This window comes from Astatotilapia calliptera, chromosome 20 (genome assembly GCF_900246225.1).
Source record: "Astatotilapia calliptera chromosome 20, fAstCal1.2, whole genome shotgun sequence".
NCBI lineage: Eukaryota > Metazoa > Chordata > Actinopteri > Cichliformes > Cichlidae > Astatotilapia > Astatotilapia calliptera.
The window spans coordinates 1886198-1905681 of record NC_039321.1 but is presented as its reverse complement, the minus strand read 5'-3'; the positions used below and the strand labels follow the sequence as shown (position 1 = coordinate 1905681).

The 19484-nt window shown below is 43.5% G+C and overlaps 2 protein-coding genes across 5 annotated transcripts in view; both read right to left on the bottom strand.

Moving 5' to 3' along the window:
* Window positions 1-367: 367 nt before the first annotated feature.
* LOC113013010 (ER membrane protein complex subunit 3-like) lies at window positions 368-7802 on the bottom strand. Of its 4 annotated transcripts, none has more exons than XM_026153513.1 (9): window positions 7741-7802; window positions 6802-6999; window positions 6039-6096; window positions 5598-5691; window positions 4348-4452; window positions 4099-4180; window positions 3692-3771; window positions 3538-3620; window positions 368-1131 (listed from the first exon to the last, which is right to left on the bottom strand). In XM_026153513.1, exons 2-9 carry the CDS (start codon window positions 6954-6956, stop codon window positions 1006-1008), a joined length of 783 nt encoding a protein of 260 aa, XP_026009298.1. In that variant the 5' UTR covers window positions 6957-6999; window positions 7741-7802; the 3' UTR covers window positions 368-1005. The 4 variants fall into 4 exon arrangements, with proteins under 4 accessions (XP_026009298.1, XP_026009299.1, XP_026009301.1 ...); XM_026153514.1 differs by lacking the exon at window positions 7741-7802 and adding an exon at window positions 7414-7724; XM_026153516.1 differs by lacking the exon at window positions 7741-7802 and adding an exon at window positions 7482-7724.
* A 3635-nt stretch (window positions 7803-11437) lies between these two features.
* Window positions 11438-19484, bottom strand: part of LOC113013210 (IQ motif and SEC7 domain-containing protein 2-like) — a 177160-nt gene continuing 169113 nt past the window's right edge. The window contains exons 18-19 of the mRNA XM_026153931.1: window positions 17775-17824; window positions 11438-16919 (exon numbers count right to left, since the gene is read on the bottom strand). Coding sequence (XP_026009716.1) covers window positions 15675-16919; window positions 17775-17824 — 1295 coding nt within the window. The 3' untranslated portion in view covers window positions 11438-15674. The remainder of the gene's footprint in view (window positions 16920-17774; window positions 17825-19484) is intronic.

Genomic DNA, 19484 nt, shown 5'->3' with positions numbered 1-19484 from the left:
CTCAGACGTTCAGATACAGCCACCTGTCATTCAAATAGGCCACGCCCCTAAATTTGAGCTTTACTAAAAATTTAAATTGATCTCAAAACATCCAGACACCAAAAACTGTCAACATGTTTGCTTCATGTGAACCTTTAACACAGGGACTCACTGCTGGAGCCTCTAGTGGACATTTGGGGAATTGCAGTTCTTTTTGCAGGCTTTGTTTCACTGACAGTCTTTTACCTTCCTCCACCCGTGTGTGGAGCCACACTGAATGTGTTCCCACCACCACTGAAACAGACTCAGCTTACCGGGTAAAAGCAGAAAAACAAAGGCCGGCAGACTCAGGAATGAAGAGCTGAATGATGAAAGGATGAGAAATGTGGTTAGTTGTGATGGCACCTTTATTTCACTCACTCCATGCGTCACACCACAGCATACAGAGGTACATCCAAAACGTCCTGCGGGACGACATGAAGCCTTCGCCCGCTTCGTCCTGTTGTAAACGTTCCAGCCGTTTTTTAAAAACGATGCTTCGGTTTCCAGCGTTGCTCCGGAGAAACGTTTCAGATCTCAGCAGGTGCTCAGCCTGCCGGTGTGGAGGATTTTAAAGCTCCGATCTGTGTCCTAAGTCACTACTTCCTATGTAATGGATTTGGACTTGAATCGCTGAATTTAGATGTAAAAATGTGTAACTTAAAACACCCACGACACAAACATCATTTCAAAGTAAAATCTCAACTACAAATAAAATCTTTTCTTTTAGATTTTTCTCAAATATAAACTAACAACAACCCAGGGAAGATCCGGAGCCCGGCTCGAACTCCAGGAAACGTACAAAAGCTGAGAGTGAGCGAAGCGCCCGGGGCAGCAAAGAGACGATTTCAGAGGCAGCTCCATAAAAATAATTCTCTGTGTTTAAATCCTGCACTGTGAAAACTATCCCGGAGCCTTCAGGACAGACTGAGGGGAGAGCAGGGCGGTTCAGGAACACCCCCGGGATTCCAGCACGTCCTCGTGGTCCTAGAATACAGCAGACTTGTCCTGGCTGAAGAAGCCCCCAAAGTTTAGGTCTTTGGACATCAGCTCCTCCTCCACATTCTCCAGCGCCCACTTATGTTCCACGACCTCCAGCGCCTCCCACTCGCTCTGAATCAACAACAGGGACACGAGTCGCAGCATTTAATTTGTGGGCTACACAACATGTTCACAGTGCATTGAAATGTTTTACTGGCTAATAAGATGAAATGTATATCCAGGCCAGGCACCACGCAAACACCTGCAGATCCCACTCTGCCAAAAATCTTTTGATTCTTTGATTGATGATTAGTTTGACACAACCAGCAGCTTTAGTGCTTTTATATAGAGTTTGTCTAACAGCTGTTCTCTGAATACTCCAGATGTTCGGCTCTGCTTTCAGAGGATTCCTCCACATTGGCCACTCTGCACTCTGTTTCTAACAGCAGGATGGTTCATGTGGAACGGAGTGGAAATAAACTCCTTGTTATTGTTAAAAAGATGCGTTTAGTGTTGTTTCAAGTGGTTTTTGATGACTTTGTTTTAAGGAGGGATATTCCCTCCTTAAAACAAAGTCATGGGCCTTTCATGGGCCTTTCAAATATCACAGGCAGCGGTTGTAAAGAAACTGAAGCAAAGCATTGATTTGAATGTGTTACATATATGGAGGTAACCTGCAGGCTGTGCTGATGTTCTTCTCTGCAGTCTTTGTTCCAGACCAACACTTCCTTCCCTGCTTTGTTTTTATTTGGATTCCTAAAATGCACATTTCCTCTTTAATATTCATTCTGTTTAATAACGATTTCCACACTTGAATTAAACACTTTCTTTGCCATCTGCTTGTGCTGCTCCCCCAGCTCCTTCTATTTTTAAAGTCCACATCATTTCCTGTAGTTAGAACTAAAACAACAGAGGCTCGCACTTTGCCGAGGGCATGGAGGTGCAGGAAACGGACGGGATCCCCACAGAAAACGGAGATGATGGATCGCTGCAGAAATGTCAGAGGTTTACCTCCTTCTCTGAGCTTAAGTGCCCTTGAGCAACATGCCGAGCCTCCGTCAGGGAGCAGTTAGCTGAAATGATTTGGTGCAGAAATGAGCTCCATCCTCAGAGTCAGCTGGGACGCCTTAAATGGTCTTTAACTCCACAGTGACGATCACTTTGTCTCAACAGAGCTTATCTTTATATTTTTACTGTAGTAACATTTTTGCAGCATTTTACGTTTTTTTTTAAAAAAAAGTAAAGACAAGATGATAGTTTATTAAAGTTTAATGAAATCTGCAGATTGTTTCGGTGAAGTTTAATAAACTCCTTGCTATCTAAACTATAACAGGACACTGGAGTAAATTCTCGAGCATCTCACACTTCTGATGATCAGCTGTCTGCTTGATGTTTATTCAGCTGTGTAAAAACTATAACTTTAATCTCAGCCAAACCGATTTACTCAGGAACAAATAAAATACTAAAAAAAGCCAAACAATAACATTTGTAAGTTATCTAAGTGACTCATATATATTTAACCTGAGTAGCGAAAGACAGCGGTGGGTTTGAAAACGATTTGCCGGGAGTCCGGTGTTCTCACGGCGCTAGTGACCTAGCCCCCGCCTAGCTATCGAGCTAGTGGGTAACAGACGTCTCCGAAAACGTCGGAGCGCTTTTGAAAATATGTGGTGTCCTGATAAACTGAGCAGATATTTGAGGTTTACACAGCTACATTCTCGCCTGAAAATATGTTAAACGTTTATTTTGTGACCCAGAAAGAATAATAAGAGTAATATTAAAACTAACTAGCTACCGCCATTGTTGGAAACTGAGCTGGGCTGCGCTATGAATTCTGGGACACAGCTGCTTCTTCTTCGGGGTTTAACGGCAGCTGGCATCCTTGTACATGCAGTGCTGCCATCTTCTGTTTCAGTCCGTTATTACACTCTTAAATCCTGCTACTTATTCCTGCGTCTCTCAGGATCTTACAAAGCTTCAAACGACGCGTCGACTATTAAATCAGTCGTCGACGATTTTGATAGTTGACGTAATCGTGGCAGCTCTAGTGCTGACTGATATTAATCTTTAACAGGGCTGTCAAAACTGAGAGCAAACAAAACAACATGCCCTCTGCTTAGTTTAATTGGTCACATGACTGCATTACATGACTAAAATGTGTCATCGTTTTTGAAAAGGCTCCGTTTTCGCTGTCCACACTGCACCGTGAAAAAAGGCATTTTCAAATGTATCCGCTTTGGAGAGCGTTTTCAAGACGCTGCGTTTTCCTCGACCGAAAACGCCGTCTCAGTGTGGACGGGAGGCCAAAACGGGGAGAAAAAGATGCGTTTTCAAACGAAAACGTATTAGTGTGGACATGGCCTGATCCTCAGGCTTCACTTTAAATGGGAGTTACTGGGAGGATGAAGGCTTTGCCCACACACAAAGTTTAGTGTGGTCACGAACAAACGCTGTTATTCTTTCATAATTCATGTTTCACTTTGGAGAGGAAACAGACAATCAAAGCAGCATTTTTGTGCAGTTGTGTGTAAATGTCACCTTGAAGGCCTTGTTGGGGTCAGGGGGCATCGCCATGGCAGCGCCTGTCATCTGGTCCTGCATGATCCGGGACTGGTCAGCAGCTGAGAGGGAACGCCGGCGTTAGTCCGTGAAAGGAAACAGAGCTGAGCTTTACGAGAAAGTGAAACCTCACCGTTATCCTGACCCAGAATCAGGCTGTACATGCTCCTCAGCCCGAACACGTTCAGGAAGTACCAGGACGCCGAGCTCACCCTGCAACATCAAATCACGTGACTTTAAAGAAGCTGCATGTCAGGAAGTAAGATGACTCAGATTCAGCTGGAAGGAAAATACTCCTTCATGAAACTCACAAATAAACTTTCATCACATTTCATTCACACATCAGGGCCAAAGCAACAGACTGTAAATAAAAGACAGATGTATGTCGTGTTTGATGCTTTTGAAACTGAATAAAAATGAACTGAACTGTTTCTACGCTGCGGATTACAGCGGTAAATGTTTGCACTCTGATCTCTGCTGTGCTGCATTCACGGTCTGCTGAGCAGCTTGTGCGTTTCAGTGTTCGAGTTGAGTTTTTACCATGAGGCATCCAGCGACAGCAGGTCGATCCCTCTCTGCAACATTGGCTTGAACCTCAGCGTTAACGGGAACGGCACCTTAGCTGTGAAAAAAACATCGGGAACCAGTGAGACGAGTCGGACCTGCTGGGCGCCGCTTTGTTTACAGATGTGATTGTAGTGATGCGCATACGTGTCAGGTATCTAACAGCGCTCACAGATCATTCCTAAACTGTGTGTGTGTCATACATCAGGATGTGGACAAACTCACTAATGACGAATCCAGAGAAAGCCCAGTTGATCCATCCACCAATCACAATCATGGGCAGGACGTTGGTCAGGTTTCCCTTCATCATGTCTACCATCATGCTAGAGTCTGCAACAAACAACAGGCTCAGAGCACGGCTCCACTGACGGATAAAAACATCCAGATTCTTTCAGCTGCAGTGAGATGACGAGTGTGTTCCCTCATCATCTCACTGCAGGTGTTTCCATAAAGTTTAACGTCCAGGTGTGTGTAAAGGAGACTTATGAGGCTGATTTCCATCCAAAGATTATAACCACACTGTGACTGAAGGAAGCCTAAAACAATACACATCTGTTGTAAACGGACGTAAACAAAGACCGCAAAGGTAGCTAACAGACAATGACCTGCAGTGGTTCGATGGACCTAAACACACAGCACGGGAAGATGAAGGATGATGAGCTTAAATCCGACCTCAATCACAGGTCATGCTGAGGGTCTGATGGGCGGAGACAAACACAGGGCAGGAAGAAGACGCAGAAGACGGACTGAACTTCAGATGACGGTGATGTCATAACTGCGGGTTCAGTCCGTTTAAATCAAACTGTTTTATTCACTGGAGATGTCACTCAGGTGTGAACCAAAACAACTGTGCTGAGGAAGTGGTCTCAGTCAAATAAACACCTTCTCAAAGCCAGGTATGCTTTGCATTCTGGGACGTGTGCATCGGTCAGTAGAGGTAACTAGCCTCCACATGTTGCCCCGACATGTTGCCCTACTAGCACCTTCTTCTTGTAGGTTTTGCTGCTCCCGTCTGAGACACAGCTGACCAATAATCAGAGCGAACGCTCTCACAGGTTTGAGTTTTTATCTGGGTTAAAGGAAAAAACAAAACATGGAAAAAAAGCTACACGTTTACAAACTTGTCAACTGATTAAGAGCAAAGTAAACGAACTACAGACGTCTGAGGTGATCCATCCATAGCACGAGGTTCGTTAATGCTTCTCCCTATGCAGACGTCCCGATCCTGAGCTTAATGTCCACTGCGAGTTCACAGGCTGCAGTATCACAGTGAGAATTTAACAGACTGAACATGAACAGAGCAGCTAAACCATTTCTGAGGGACTCGCGTCTGTTTAGAAACCACGAGACAAAGAACTGAGGCGCGTTAAAGACGAGAACCAAAGAGAAACATTTGCACCCTCCAACAGATCATCAGTTAGTTCACACAGGCAGACCTGGTTATAATGAAGGGACGATCATGTGTTCAAACACACCTGTCATGGGGTTCTTGGGGACAACCTTCCTCTTGGCCTTCTTGAAGAAGCCGGTCTCGGCGTCGTTGAAGTAATGTTTCCTCATGGCGAAGGACTAAACCAGCGGAGACACTTCACTCAGCGAGTTTTACACTTCATGCACTCACAGTCAGACTGTGACATTTAAACACAGCTGATTATTTAAAGGATGATTTTTTTAATGTCTGTAACTTCTAACAGAACAGTCTGTGGTTACTTTGCAGACAGACAAACATCCGCTGCTCTTCATCAGAAGTAAATACGATTTACACATGATGCATGGAATAAGGACCCACAGAATAAAGAATACGGAGGATGTACTGAGGGGAAATTTGACGCCCTCAAGCACAGGGTGTAAATGTATTAATATGTAATATTTTAGGATAAAGGTCAAATTCTACCTTAAACCGAAGGGGCTCTCACCTGTCGGGGAATGTACTTTCCGTTCTCTCTGAGGATGCGGCTGCGCATGAGCACCTGGCTGAACAGAAACATGAACATGGGAGCGGTTAGGGTACGATGCTGCCCGGGGCGCCACTTTCACTTCAGACACACAACATGACTGCGAGGAGAGCTCAGTCAGGGATCATAACAGGTCAGATATGAGCTGAGCACCTGAAGGCAAACAGTGTTAACTTCAAACATTTTTTAGAAGTTCTTCTTGTCGACTGGTCTGATAAGTAAACATGGACGTAATACACAATAAAGGATCCTGTAAACAGACACAGCTTAAGTTTTCTTATGAGTCCAAACACAGCAGCTCTATCAAAGCTTCTTAACTGCGTAAAAACGAGGTAAAAGGTAACGATGGACTCCCTCCCTCCCTCTGTTCTTTGTTACTCCCTCGACCAGTGAACGCAGCACGGGTCAAGCTGCGTCTGGGTCCTGACACATTGTTGATCTGCAGCTTATGTAATGGCTATATTTGCCAGCTAAAAGGGAAACAGGTTCACCATGACCTCTGTGAAAAACAACACAACAAAACCCCCAAAACCTTTTACTGCCGAGGGGTGAAAAAAAGAAGAAGAGGTGAAAATTCCAATATATGTGATCAGGATGCTCAGCGAGTCGCAATAATACTCTTACGTGACTGATACTGCAATATAATTGTATTACTAAATCTGCTGGTTCTCTAAAAAAAGAAAAAAACAAACCTCTGTGTGTGTGTGTGTGCTCTCAGACTCACCTGTCAGAGACCTGCTCCAGGTTGACTTTCTTGTCGCTGTGGAGCAGCTGGGTGACATAGTGTCGGATGACCCCAACAAAGAAGGTGACGAACACGATGGGCAGGACCACCCACATCCGAATGCTGGAGTCCAGCAGGAGCTCCGGACCGGCCATCGCTCTCTATTTAACCCACGATCCAAGGACAGACAGGGAGGCGCTGAGGAAGGTGTACCGGACAGTTTGGAGGAGGAAGTACAACATGAAGTGATGCTCAGTGTTAAATCATTTTACTAAATTATGAAAACCTGAACCTCAGCATGCAGAAATAAAGTCTCTCCATAGTATCTGAAGGCTCAACAGTTCTTATTTTATCAGCATGAACTATGACACACATGTGAACACATGCTGAGCTGCTCTCTCCTGGTTTATTTCAAAATAAGAGCCTGGAGAGAATGAGCAGAGGGTATTTTTACCCCGACAATAGCACGATATAGCGGCTGAAAGCTTCTGCACATCACCGCGCTTCCGTGATCGACACGTCACTAATAATCCTTCTTGTTGTTGGACAATGATTACAAATCGCTCCGACTCCTAAATTAAATTGTGTGAATTAAATCCGCCGCTGACCTACCGGCAGCTGAAACGTCACGATAACTGCTGTTTCCTTTAACGGAGCTAAGAGGTGCTAACTACACGAACCTGTTACTGACCGCTGACCTCTGCTCATTCATCGCTCAGCGGCTACAGTTAGCATTAGCCCGGTGTAAACTAAACGCAAAGACAGCTAAAGGTGCTAGCTTGCTAACTCAGCGGGTTACTCGTGTTAAATCTTCAGCTTTAAATGAGCGTTTGTACAAAGTGACAGCTTCTGCGGCCGCACAGGTGAGTTTAATAAGTCCACCAGGTCACCACTGCGTGAAAATAATCTGTAATTTATGTTGAAATGACCGTAACTCACCACATTTATGAACTTTGTTAAACAAACTGCACACGCGCAGGAGTTAGAAGAAGAACTTCCGGTTTACCGGAAACGGAAGATTATTATTTTATATTTTCGAAATCACTTTAAAAAAAAATTTATTCAATAAATCACATAAAATTGAAAACATTTTTTTTTAATTTTCATTAAAATGTTAAATAAATGAATCATTCTGGAAAAATGGGCCAGACTGAGATATTTAGATAAAGTTGCAGGTTGTTGAAAGAATAAAAAATATAAACTGCTCAAAAATAAATAAATACAATAAGAGAACACAACATTTTATGATGTTTCCACTAAGCGTTGTTAAAACCTTTTGTTCTCAACAAATTACACAGTGCATTTCTGTAACGCTTGAATATTTATCAAGAGCCGATATGTGATTTAAGTGTTCCTTTAATTCTCTGAGCAGTACATAATGCTTGATACAAAATTGTAATCGGTCGATTGTTTCTTTGCTGTAACAATGCTTCCCGCATGTAAAAACCTGTTTACTTCCCCTTAAATGGCGCCATATTTGTGAGGAAGGTGCATGTGTGGGTTGAGCAGCAGTGTTGAGTTTGTGGGTTGCACCCATGAAAAACACATCTTCTCTGCCACAAATGTGTCACCATTTAAGGGGAAATAAAGAGTTTTTCCAATAGTATAAGATTTAATGTTTGACCAAACACAAATTTCCTCACTTTTTGTGCTAAAATTATTTAGACTCTGTAATTTAGTTATTTGAAAAAAGCTTCACACAGTTCACGTTTTTTGGTAAATTTCTGTGTGAGAACCAGCTGTTATGTTTTCACATTAAAAGCTGATGAGAATATTGATGATAATACACACAATGCTGGGTGGACTGGAGGTTAGGTTGTTACAACAAAAAGAAACTGGACTGTCCATGTGTGAACTGTAAAACCATGAGAGGAAACCAGTTTTCAAATCCATATGCAGGCAGATGTCGGGGGTAGATCCTTATGTAGATCCACACATTTAGTGTCTTCAATTTCTCTCCATACCTGGGAGACTGTCGCAGGTTGGATCCTCCTGTCACTGGCTTGATAAGAAGAATTACAAGCTATAAATAAGAATTACGCTCAGAAACACTGACAAAGCCACAAACTGAAATGCATCTTTTTCTCTCTGTTCCTATGAAATATTAAAAGTATAATCAACCACCTGGTCTTAAGGAGACAGGAGCTAAAATGCTTCTTTTATGGAGTAAAAAACAGGACACTAAACAACCCACAATGAGGAAATTTCATTCTCATTATTTTCCGATATAGAAGGCTGGCGAGCACTTATGTTATTCTGCACCGTCCCACAGCACCTACGTCACTATTTATGTAGGAATTTCTGTATTTTATTATTTTTACCAGCTTCTGATTGGACTCTTAATGTGATGTGACTTCTTGCGTATATAGGCAGCAACAGATTTACAGTTTTATGATGAAGTTTGATGAAGATTGTGATTTCCACCCGCTGTAATGCTGCGCTGAAACAGCACTTGAATGAGAAATCAGTGAAACAAAGAGGACACGTGTTTCCATCCACATGAACAGATTTTTATATCTTTAGAGCAATAAATAGTTCCACTTCTTCCATTTCTCTGCAATTTCAAAAACAAAGTACAAGTAATATATATTTATATACACAGCTAAAATTTTCCATACGTAATTTTTAAAATAATGTCGTCTCTGTTGACACATATTTGACACTTTACTCGTACAATTTTACAAGGACTATTCCAGTCTCTCTTTGCTCTACATTATAAACAAGAAATATGTCCTCTCCAGAAAGCGGTCCAGCAGCTTGGACACGCCCCCCGTCCAACGCCATTGTATAGATGCACAAAACACAGACTGTCTTTACACAGGAACAGAATCATCCAACATTTTTTAACTGTACTTGAAGCAGATCTGATGTGCTTTGAATCTTGAAAAATGTTCCCTGTTTGCCTGCTGCAGTCAGACCAGATCTGTTTCTCCAGGTGTTTAAAAAACATCAGACCTTCCATTCCCGATGTAAACCCAGCCACAGACAAACTGAGCAAAGTGAGTACTCGCAATGTTATTTTCATTTAACGGCTGCTATGTACATTCATGTTATAATACAGTTTCATTCAGTGCAGATACTGTAATAAATACCACATGCAAACCGATAGTGGAGAGCAGACCCGGGCAGGAGAAAAAGACCTAATTTAAGCGTTTAAAGGACCATACCTGCTTTTTTTCTGCATGTTCTTAAACTGGATATACTGTAAATTACTTTCACAAGAGTCCCGACGCGGTTTAAGCAGATTTGTGTCCTCCCAGACTGCAAGTTCATGTCTTCACAGACACTTGAATCCTGCTGCAGATAACTAATCAACCACAGTGAGTTTTGTTCTTATCTCTTGCGTGTAAGAATTGACAGCGACCTGACAAAAACGTTGCACCGACGGCCTCCGATGGCAGCAAAGCAATCCAAGAACTAACAAAAAAAGTGGCCTTGAAACACGAGGAAGCAGATTTTGGCCTAACCCTAACCCACAGACACTTGGCACATGGTGGGCAACGGCTCGCCAGGAAGCCAGGACGTTTATATGTCACCGGTTACTGTTTTGGTCCACAAAGACTAAATCTGGGGTTCTCACAGTTTGGGTGACCAAGTGGCAATTTAGAAAGAATTTAGAAAGCACACAGTTTAAGGCAGTGGAGGCAAAATCTAGCAAACACGAGAGAAATCTAATCTGACACGTGCAGGTGAAGTTTGACACAGCAGTCCAGCAGTGTAACTATTATAGGCTGTTTCCAGTCATGCCTGCCATGGGGCGAATAGACAGTAATCAGCCTGTAGTATATATATATATTAAATATATATATATATACTTTTTAAAATTTCTTTTTTTTTTTTTACTGTGGACCTGTTGTAAAACAAACCCAAACAAACAACTGAAATTTCTATAGCGGAAAGTGAAAAAACAGGAACTTTACAATCATTTCTCTGTTTCTTTTATGTAATTACAGTGGGAATGGTCTGGCCCCTGGGCCTTACATTTAACACCTCTGACTTAGATCCTTGTTAGATGTTACCAGTGATGGATGATTTATCTGCAGCAAGTGTCAAGTTCAATGCAAGTGAAACTTAAACCGAACAGTGGACGCAGGAAGGTAAGAAATCTCGACATGGTAGCGCCGTAACACAAAGTAAATACGGTTTGAAGTTCATAAACATGCAAACGAGGGGTATGGAGCTTTAAGATGGGATGTTTACTGAGGATGTGCTTGGGCATGCACTGAGACTGAGTGAAATGCTGTGTATTCCCTTACGAGGTAGGTTTGATCCAGTGTTCCTCGAGAACTTTGTTTTGATGTTTCTGTGGTGTTTGCCGCTTTAGTCTGGAGTCGACGTGGTCACTGTAAGGCCTTTAGAAAGAGACAAAGTCTTTCTGCAGGTGATTGTAGATGCATGCTATGGCCCTACGGTCCAAAAATTCTTAGCAGCTCAACATGAAGTGTTAATTTCAATGTTGTTTGATAGCAGAGGTGTTGCTTGTTTCCATTAAAAGAGTGAAGAGAGGCTTTGTGATGATTCAGTGTGCAGGCGTGTGTTTGCTTGAGCATGCTGTGGGTTGAGTCAAAGTAATTATCACAGTCTATAATCAAAATATTAGAAGAACTTGTATGTCAGTTACAGAAAATCATTATTGTTTGTTTTTTTTTAAATATATTAAAATTAAAAAGGATTGAATACTTCCATAAGATGCCCAAATCAGAAAAGAAATAAAATCTCACATTATAAGCACATAACAAAATTAAAAATGCTAAAAGTACAAAACAGCCCAAGGAGTACAGTATGTTAGTAGAAGCTTGCCACACAACAATATTGATAATAATATCAGTAGCACGCTCTAAAAAGTCAAAGGGGTTCTTCAGATTGAAAACAACAGGGAACCCAAGATGGTTCCCTGAGGAACGCCGTCAAACGATTCCAATATGTGACTGTATTCCCACAAACCTCGCACACTAAGGGCTTTACTGTTCTCACGAAGAAGCCCGAATAGCCCGAAGAACCCAGATGAACTTTGGTTTTTAGAGCACACGTTTTGTTAATTCAAACAATTCTGAACCTCAGTTACAGATTGATGCTGTTGGCCCCACTGAAAATAGAACACACTGTACAGTTAATATCTACAGTTGGTGCATTCACGTCATCACGGGGAGACTAAAAATATGTCGTTAATGTTTGCATTCAGAGGAATTTCCCATCATCCACCAGTTAAACTCTGGCAAATATTTATATGAGGCTGACTAGCAACCAACACTGAAAGTTTCATTTCTAGTCAAAAAATGCAAATGGCTGGTAAAATCGTTCAAGCGGTGGAAGAACTTTCTACCAGCCATCACGGGCCTCCTGCCCTGACATCCGGTGAGACTGATTAAAGGAAGAAAGGAAATACACTTCAATACTGGCATGGTAGATTTGAACTCAAAGTGCAAAAATGTGTAAAAATGAGTTTGTTCAAGAAGATTTCACTCGGTGTGACACGGAAACATGTTCTGCACTTCAGTCCTGTGAGATGTTAGCGAGTCCTTCGAATGAAATTCGGTCCAGGTTTCAGGCTCCTTTGTGTCTTTGTTGGATGAACAAGGCGACGAGCGGCTCAGTCCTTCAGCCAGACTTTTAAAAAATGCAGTAAATGGCTTCGATTTGCTGTTTTGAATGGACACAAATCATTATATTATTGATTTAGACGCTGAACTGTCTTTGTATTCCATGGAGGTCTTTTGTGAACATTATTATTTATATTGTACCATCACTATGTCTGAAGGCACCTTATTCTCTATTTTGCCACACATCAAATGGGATTAAAGTTGATTCACCCTCAGAGTTTTTCACACGCTAACGCAGTTTGGACTGGGTGGGAAATTAACCCTTATTTTCCATTTATCATATTTTCTCAATTGTTTTATATCTTAGTAAAATAATAGAGAGTTTCTAACTACTGCTGAGAACCCAAGTAAGTGCAGAGGTGAATCTGAGATCATCTGGATGAGTAGGTTCTTATTTATTTGAATAAAGCTTGCTCCTTGTTACCAGTGTTTTCTACTCATTACATATGAAAACAGGCGTAGGTGCTGAAGCGCCTTAAATCCAATTTATTTCTGACGGCAGTCAGTCAGAGGGCAACTAGTCTGGTTACAAAACAAAGGCCGGCTGTATCAAGTTTATTGGAAAAACACCCTTTGACCCACTTGTCTGAACCTCAGTAAAGACTAACCTGAGTTGCTATATTTAATTCTATGACTCCGTCACACTGGACTAAAACTGGGACTGCAACCTCCTTATGGGAGGCCACCTGTCTCCAAACAATTGCAGTCCGGTTCAGACTGACTGGTGAAGGCTTGTACAGAGACATGTTAATCAGCCCGAGTCAGCCTGTCCTGATAGGCGTACATATTCTGCATCTCTGGTGGCGGTTGCATTCTGGTTAAGCTCCTACACCCGCGTCATTCTGGAGTTAAATCGTCACTACGTCACTACTTGTGAAGGAATTTCTGAATTTCTGTTTCAAATCAATGAGGTTCGACTGTAAGGATTTCATGTGAACTTCTGTGTCTGTCGATGGCAGCAGATTTGCACTGATCACAAACAGATTGCATGTAAACGCCTCATTCAGTCACAGACTGGCAGCAGATCGATAGCAGACCAACTCGTCATATTGCATTTTTATCGATGTCTCGATGCACCAAAGTTGCGCTGACGATGGCAGCTAGAGACCTGGCCCCCATCTTTGAAACAACCACTTCAAAGGCAACAAGGTCACAAGTGGTGGTGCCACAGTGTCTTTGCCCTAGTGTGACTGAAACATTCTTCCAAGCCTCCTCTTCTGCTAAGTGCCAAAGCTAAAGCAAAGTCTTAACCCTTAAACGTGCCTTTAAAGAGTTGTAACAAAGAGAGCGGGACAAGAGGAAGTTCTGATAGTTTAAAAAATCCAGTCTGATTGTCTAAATCTTGTTTATTACAAATGAAACCTGGCGAGTTTTATTGAATTTCGTTTAACTGTCGTCTTTGGTTTGTTGTGACAAATGACTTCAGTCACTCACTCATGCAGTTAAACACACAATCACACATCATGAGTCTGTTCATAGCTGCCAGCTTTTCAAATCAATAACTTTATGATCACCTGCACGCGATGAGTTTAGGGGATGTCAGTAATTTAAAATAAAAAAAGTACTCTCCTGAAATAATCTAAATAATATCTGTCTGTGCATCTAAAGACCATCACTTGTATTTCTTTTCTTTACGGCTCTGTCTCCTAATCCTGATTTCAAGGATCTTTATCTGAAGATGTTTAACATAATGTAGTGAAGCCTCATCAGTGATCAACGTTCTGCTGTGAAGCAAAACAAAAAGGAACCAACAGAAATGAAACATTTGAAACTTTTGGTACGTTGTGATGAAGCTTGATTATCAGAATTATTAAACGAGTCTTGCGTCAAAATGTTGGTTTCGTAAAGTAAATTCAAGCCTTTAATTTCCCACCCAGTTCTGTTAAGATAAGTTAGAGAGAGAGTTACACCTTATTTAACTTAACCTGAACAGTTACATCGCTTCGTTTAGGTACCGCAGCTCTCATCTCCCTGTCCGGCAGCTTTGGGCCCAATCTCCGTCTGTGGCAACGTAGAGGGTCACATACAACATGGAGCATGAAGTACAGCTGAAAGCTGCAGTATTATATTATCTGAGTATATTATAATTTGTGACAAATTCAGGCTTATGCTTTCATATACACTTAATAACAAGGGAGAGCATTCACAGGTTTAGCACAAATGATCAAATAAATCCCCGTTACATGAGGAAATAATTGGGAATTTTTTTAAAGTCCCAATCCAAAACAACACCGTAGCAGTCCCTGCTGAAACCCTGTAATCCACAGACGCTAAAGGCTTTTAGTTATTTTTGCAAAGGTAAAAAGACACCTGGAGTGTTTGTTATGATGGCTTATTTAAAGGTTTTAGAAAGTTTATTGTCCACCTAGACGGTCAAGTGTTCCGTATTCTTCACTTCTTATGGCCAAATAAATGCTGGATTGGGGCTTTAAATCACAACAACTCCCTCCCCCTGCATATAGAAGTTTAACCACAGTCACACTGACACTTATTAGCTATTGCACAGGTCATGCATGCCTGTCTAAGACACAGAAACTGCACCATATTAACGCTAACCACCTCTGCTTGTCCGTAACGCCTCATGGCTTGTAAATATGTCAACAACCAAAACAAGAGTGCTTTTGTGCGGAAAACAAGGTGGTGTAAGACGACTGTGTTTTTTGGAAAACGCGACCCGGACTCGCTTCGTTCTCCGCTCTCTGTACATTATGTCAGGCGTAATCCTTGGGATATATATTCTCAGGCACTGTTCCCTTCACGTCTGGTCCCTGAACCGTTTTTTTCCACGACAGCACACAAATTCCTACGATGTGGCACGAACACTTCCCCTGTCGATGAAGAACTACAAATATGTCCTCCCAGCTCACCTCTGAAGGGCACTACGGGGGGAAGATGAGGACGTTTTCACCAAGACATCGGGACAATGTGGGTGTTTTTTCTTCATCTTCACGTGACTGAAAACGGCATGATTCACGTTCTGGATGCTTTTCGCTCCGCGAGCAGCTTTTTCTGGGAGGATCTGCTCCCTGTAAGAAGCATCCGTCAGTGTGTGTGCGTCTTTCTACCTGCGGGGGAAGTGGATGTGGAAATAACACAGGCTGAGAAGTTTCCTCTTCCCCGCTCTCACCGTTCTCCTCCTCACCAGGCGTCCGCTTTCATACGGCTGCATTTGTCCTCCCCCTCCTCCACCTCTCCTCCTCCCTCTCCTGCTCACTACCACCCCCCGGCGGCTCACTGCAGGGTGACGCGCCACTGTCCTAGACTTCTGCCTCCTCACACGACCGTGCTGATCCGGCTGACGGGCTTGGATTTGGGGCCGCCCCCTTGGCCTCCCCCCACCCCCGGGGGGTGCGGGGAGAGCGGGGCGGTTGACGGGGGAGGCAAGGGTGAATGCGGCGGGGGAGGCGGGATGGACGAAAGCGGTGGGTACTGGGGGGTATATGGTTTCGGAGGCGTCTGGGTGACGAGGCGTGCTGAGGGAGTCTGGGGTGGCGGGGTGGAGAAGATGAAGTGGGTGGAGGGGGAGGCGGACGGGGACGGGCTGAGCGGGGAGTGTGTGTGCACGGCGTGGTTGTGAGAGTGTGTGTGAGCGTGGGGGTGGGGCTGCGAGTGCGAGATGGTCAGCGGGAGCTTGGCCCCTCCACCTGGCCTCCCCGCCGCGGGGTGCGAGTGGAAGAGTCCGTGTGGGGTAATGGGGGTGACAGGGGAGTGCGGGGACAGCGGCGGCGGCGTGGTGAAGCCTGACGCCATGTTGTAGCGCGGGTGCGGAATGATGACATGTTGCATCCTCTGATGCTGCTGGGTATGAGAGGGAGCGCAGCCGGACGGGCCTTGCCGTCGGGGTGCGGAGAACCTGTGCGAGAGGACGTGGTGCTGCGGGACGCTCTGCATGTGGTAGCGGTGATGGTGATGGTAAGGTGGGGGCGGTGTCTGCTGCTGCTGGTGCCCAGTAACACTGACTCCGCCTCCTCCACTGTTGGCGTGGCAATACTGGGCGTGCAACGCTTGGAGCTTGGATTGTGCCCCTGCCGTACCGCCTCCCCCTCCAACTCCTCCCGAGTCCGACTGCCCGAGGTTGGGCGATGGGGAGGGGCATGGGGAAGGGGAGGATGGGTGGGGGATGGGAGGCGCGGGGGCGGGGTAGTGGGGGGGTGATGATATCATCAGGGGACTCGGCGGACCCTGTGGAGGGGGTGAGGTCATCGTCAGGGGACCAGGAACTTTGCCTCTGCGACTGCCGAAGAAATTCCCTAGTCGGCCTCCGCCAGTCGGTCCGCCCCCTGCCGGCATCCCTCCGCCGCCCCCAACCCCTCCCCCGCTCGCGAGTGGGGAGGTGGTGACCCCTCCCTGGTTGTGACAGAGCCCCGGCCCACCCCCCACCCCCGTCCCGGGGCTCTGAGTAGGGCGGTGTGGCCGGTAGGCTGCTGGAGATGTAGGAACCATGATAGGGCTGTAGGAAAGACCTCCATCAGGCAGAGGGCGCTGCTGGTGAGGCCGGGGGCTGCTAATAATGGAACCCTGAGAAGAAAAGAAGACGAGTTTAACATACTGGGTCAGCATTTACCTCAGATTCTCACAGACCATCTCATCTTTCTGATGGAAAAAAAAACCTTGACATGAATCATGCAGATTTTAGGACAAACGTGCAGAAGAATCACTGAAGAGGTTAAAAAACAGACGATAGAAATGCACACACTGAGCTCCTGAAGGTAACGTGTCTGTAACCTGCTTTTCTGCCACAGAGGAAAGTAATTATTGATGACTGAAAGATAGATCACGAAGGCCTGCCAATCAAAGTAGCCATGCACCAGATAATTGAAGTGTTAAGACGTAACAAAATCCAAAGGGACGAGCGTCTAAAGAGCCTCAAGTGGCCAATAGAGGAACAGCAGTTTTGCGTCTTCTCTTCAGTCTTGTAATCCCAAGGATGGAAGCTCCCTGAACTCGAAGCTCTGACCATGATATTCTGGCTCACAAAGCTGTCAGTCATCCTTAAATCAGCTGACTAAGGTGGACTGATTCCAACAAGTGACTGAATTATTTAAACATTTTCAAATATGCCTTATAGGAGCAACTTTACACTTACGTTACTTTACATTTTATTCTTCACTTCATGTTTTACTTATTTCACAGAAAAGGCCTCAGTGCTCAAGAGAACTTTAGAGAAAGGCTGACCCGTCCTATTTTGAGGCTAACACGGTGGCTAAACTCTGAAATGAAAAAGGGTCATGAATACAATTGAAGCCATGTTTCAGCGCTCACGTCATACGTGCATAAATATTTTCACAAACACAAGTTATGAATCAGACAAACATGCATCAGCAGGGTGTGTGACAGACAGCATGCTGGGAAGTCGTGTCCCGCCCAACTTACTTCGATGGTACTGTCCAGTGACCCCACACTGTTCCTACGACCCCGCTTCCCTGTCACCCAATCAGAACGAGGCAGGTTAAAACGTGGTTGCACATGCATTCTTCACTCAGTGTAAACACAGTTTTTTCCACTCTTTGATCTGTATGATGTCATGAAAAGGGAATACCCTTATATGGTCATCACCTACACCTTCTTCCTGCTGTTCAAACTTTTTATTAATGAGGCTGACCAACCTGATATTTACATACTTATGCATCAGTGCTAATTAACAGAAGGCTGTATTACTTGTATTGGCTGATTAAATCACAGCAGTAAACCACACAGTTTCCACAGTAACTTTTTGCATTTTCATGCTGTAGTTCCTACAGTTATCCAGCAGGGGGAGACAGAGCACCACAGCATCACATCAAACTTCCATCTTACAGGCATTTTACCATTTTAGATTTCATCAGTTGCATAAGAGCACAGGTTTGCTCTGACTCGATACATCATACTAAAAACCTGGAGCTGCAGAACTTCTGTCGCAGAACAGGCAGAGCGAAAACCACACACACACACACTCAAAAAAATGAATGAGGTGGATTGTTCAGTGTATATTAATGAGGTCTTACTACATTAGTTTTAGTTTGTATATGTGTACATATAGTATGTATATTTACAGTACAGTATGTTGTGTTTGTTGACATATTTTCAGGTGGAAGCAGAATATGTGAGGATTACTACTGCTGCACATGTTCCAAGGCTTTTTACACAACTTGACCAATACACTGACCAGCTCATAAAAGTCTTCAAGAAAAAAGGAGGCGTTGCAGGGAAGAAAATTAGACAAACTTTGGCCCCAGCCACACAGGTGCGTTATTCTGTTGGTAGCAAAATATTATGGCTAATAAGATCATTTTCAAATTTAAACAGCTAGTGTATGGTAGCTGCACAGTGCACTTACATTTATATTAAGCAAGACAAAGTTTGGTACTCAAAACGTTGGAAAATTTAAATTACCTAAACATATGTAAAATCTGATCCCTTGATTTAGGTTAAACCAGAAGTGAATGTTTTTATGTTATGTTTTGAATGCAAAAAAGATGATGTATTAGTTTGTCTTTACCTCCATTATGGACATATATAATGTGGTGGAAACCCTGCCCAACAGGTTAACTATTCATGTCCATGTGATGATTAGTTGGTCTTGTGTTCATGTCTATCTGTGCAGTGGATATGTCATTCATTTTGCGTATAATGTGAGTTTGTGTCATCCTAAAGTATATCTGTTTTCTCTTCCTGTATCTCTGCCACTCTCTACAGAAGGAAACTATTGAAAAGGGGAGGGAGTGTGTCCTCAGGGCACTACCTTTTTACCTGAATGAAGACCCAAGCATCCTCTTCAAAGAATAATTGGTTGGTAATTTTAGTTTAGTTTTTTATCTGTATTAAACCAAATTTTGAATAACTAATGTTGTTGCATGTTGTAATGTTGTTGTTGTTGTAATTTGCATGGAACCTGTTTAAATGTTTTGGGAAATCTTCTTGTATACCCAAACTATTTCTATTTATCGTTGAATCTGTAGTCTGAAATAGTGGCGCACTGGGGTGCATGTTCCTAATATTGTGTTTACGTCATTAAAGGGTAGCTTTGGCCCTTTTTCTTTCTTTTTTTAAAACTGGACGCCATTTTTCTATGTTTTTGTGTCTAAGCTACAGCTGTTCAGAGGG

What these genes read in the sequence shown, in the direction of transcription:
- LOC113013010 (XM_026153513.1), bottom strand. Translation starts at nt 6,956, where the DNA reads ATGGCCGGTCCGGAGCTCCTGCTGGACTCCAGCATTCGGATGTGGGTG. An exon ending in GATTCTGGGTCAGGATAACG is followed by an intron (nt 3,621 to 3,691) that starts GTGAGGTTTCAC and finishes GTTCCCTCTCAG; the next exon opens with CTGCTGACCAGTCCCGGATC. An exon ending in ACCCCAACAAGGCCTTCAAG is followed by an intron (nt 1,132 to 3,537) that starts GTGACATTTACA and finishes TTGTTGATTCAG; the next exon opens with AGCGAGTGGGAGGCGCTGGA.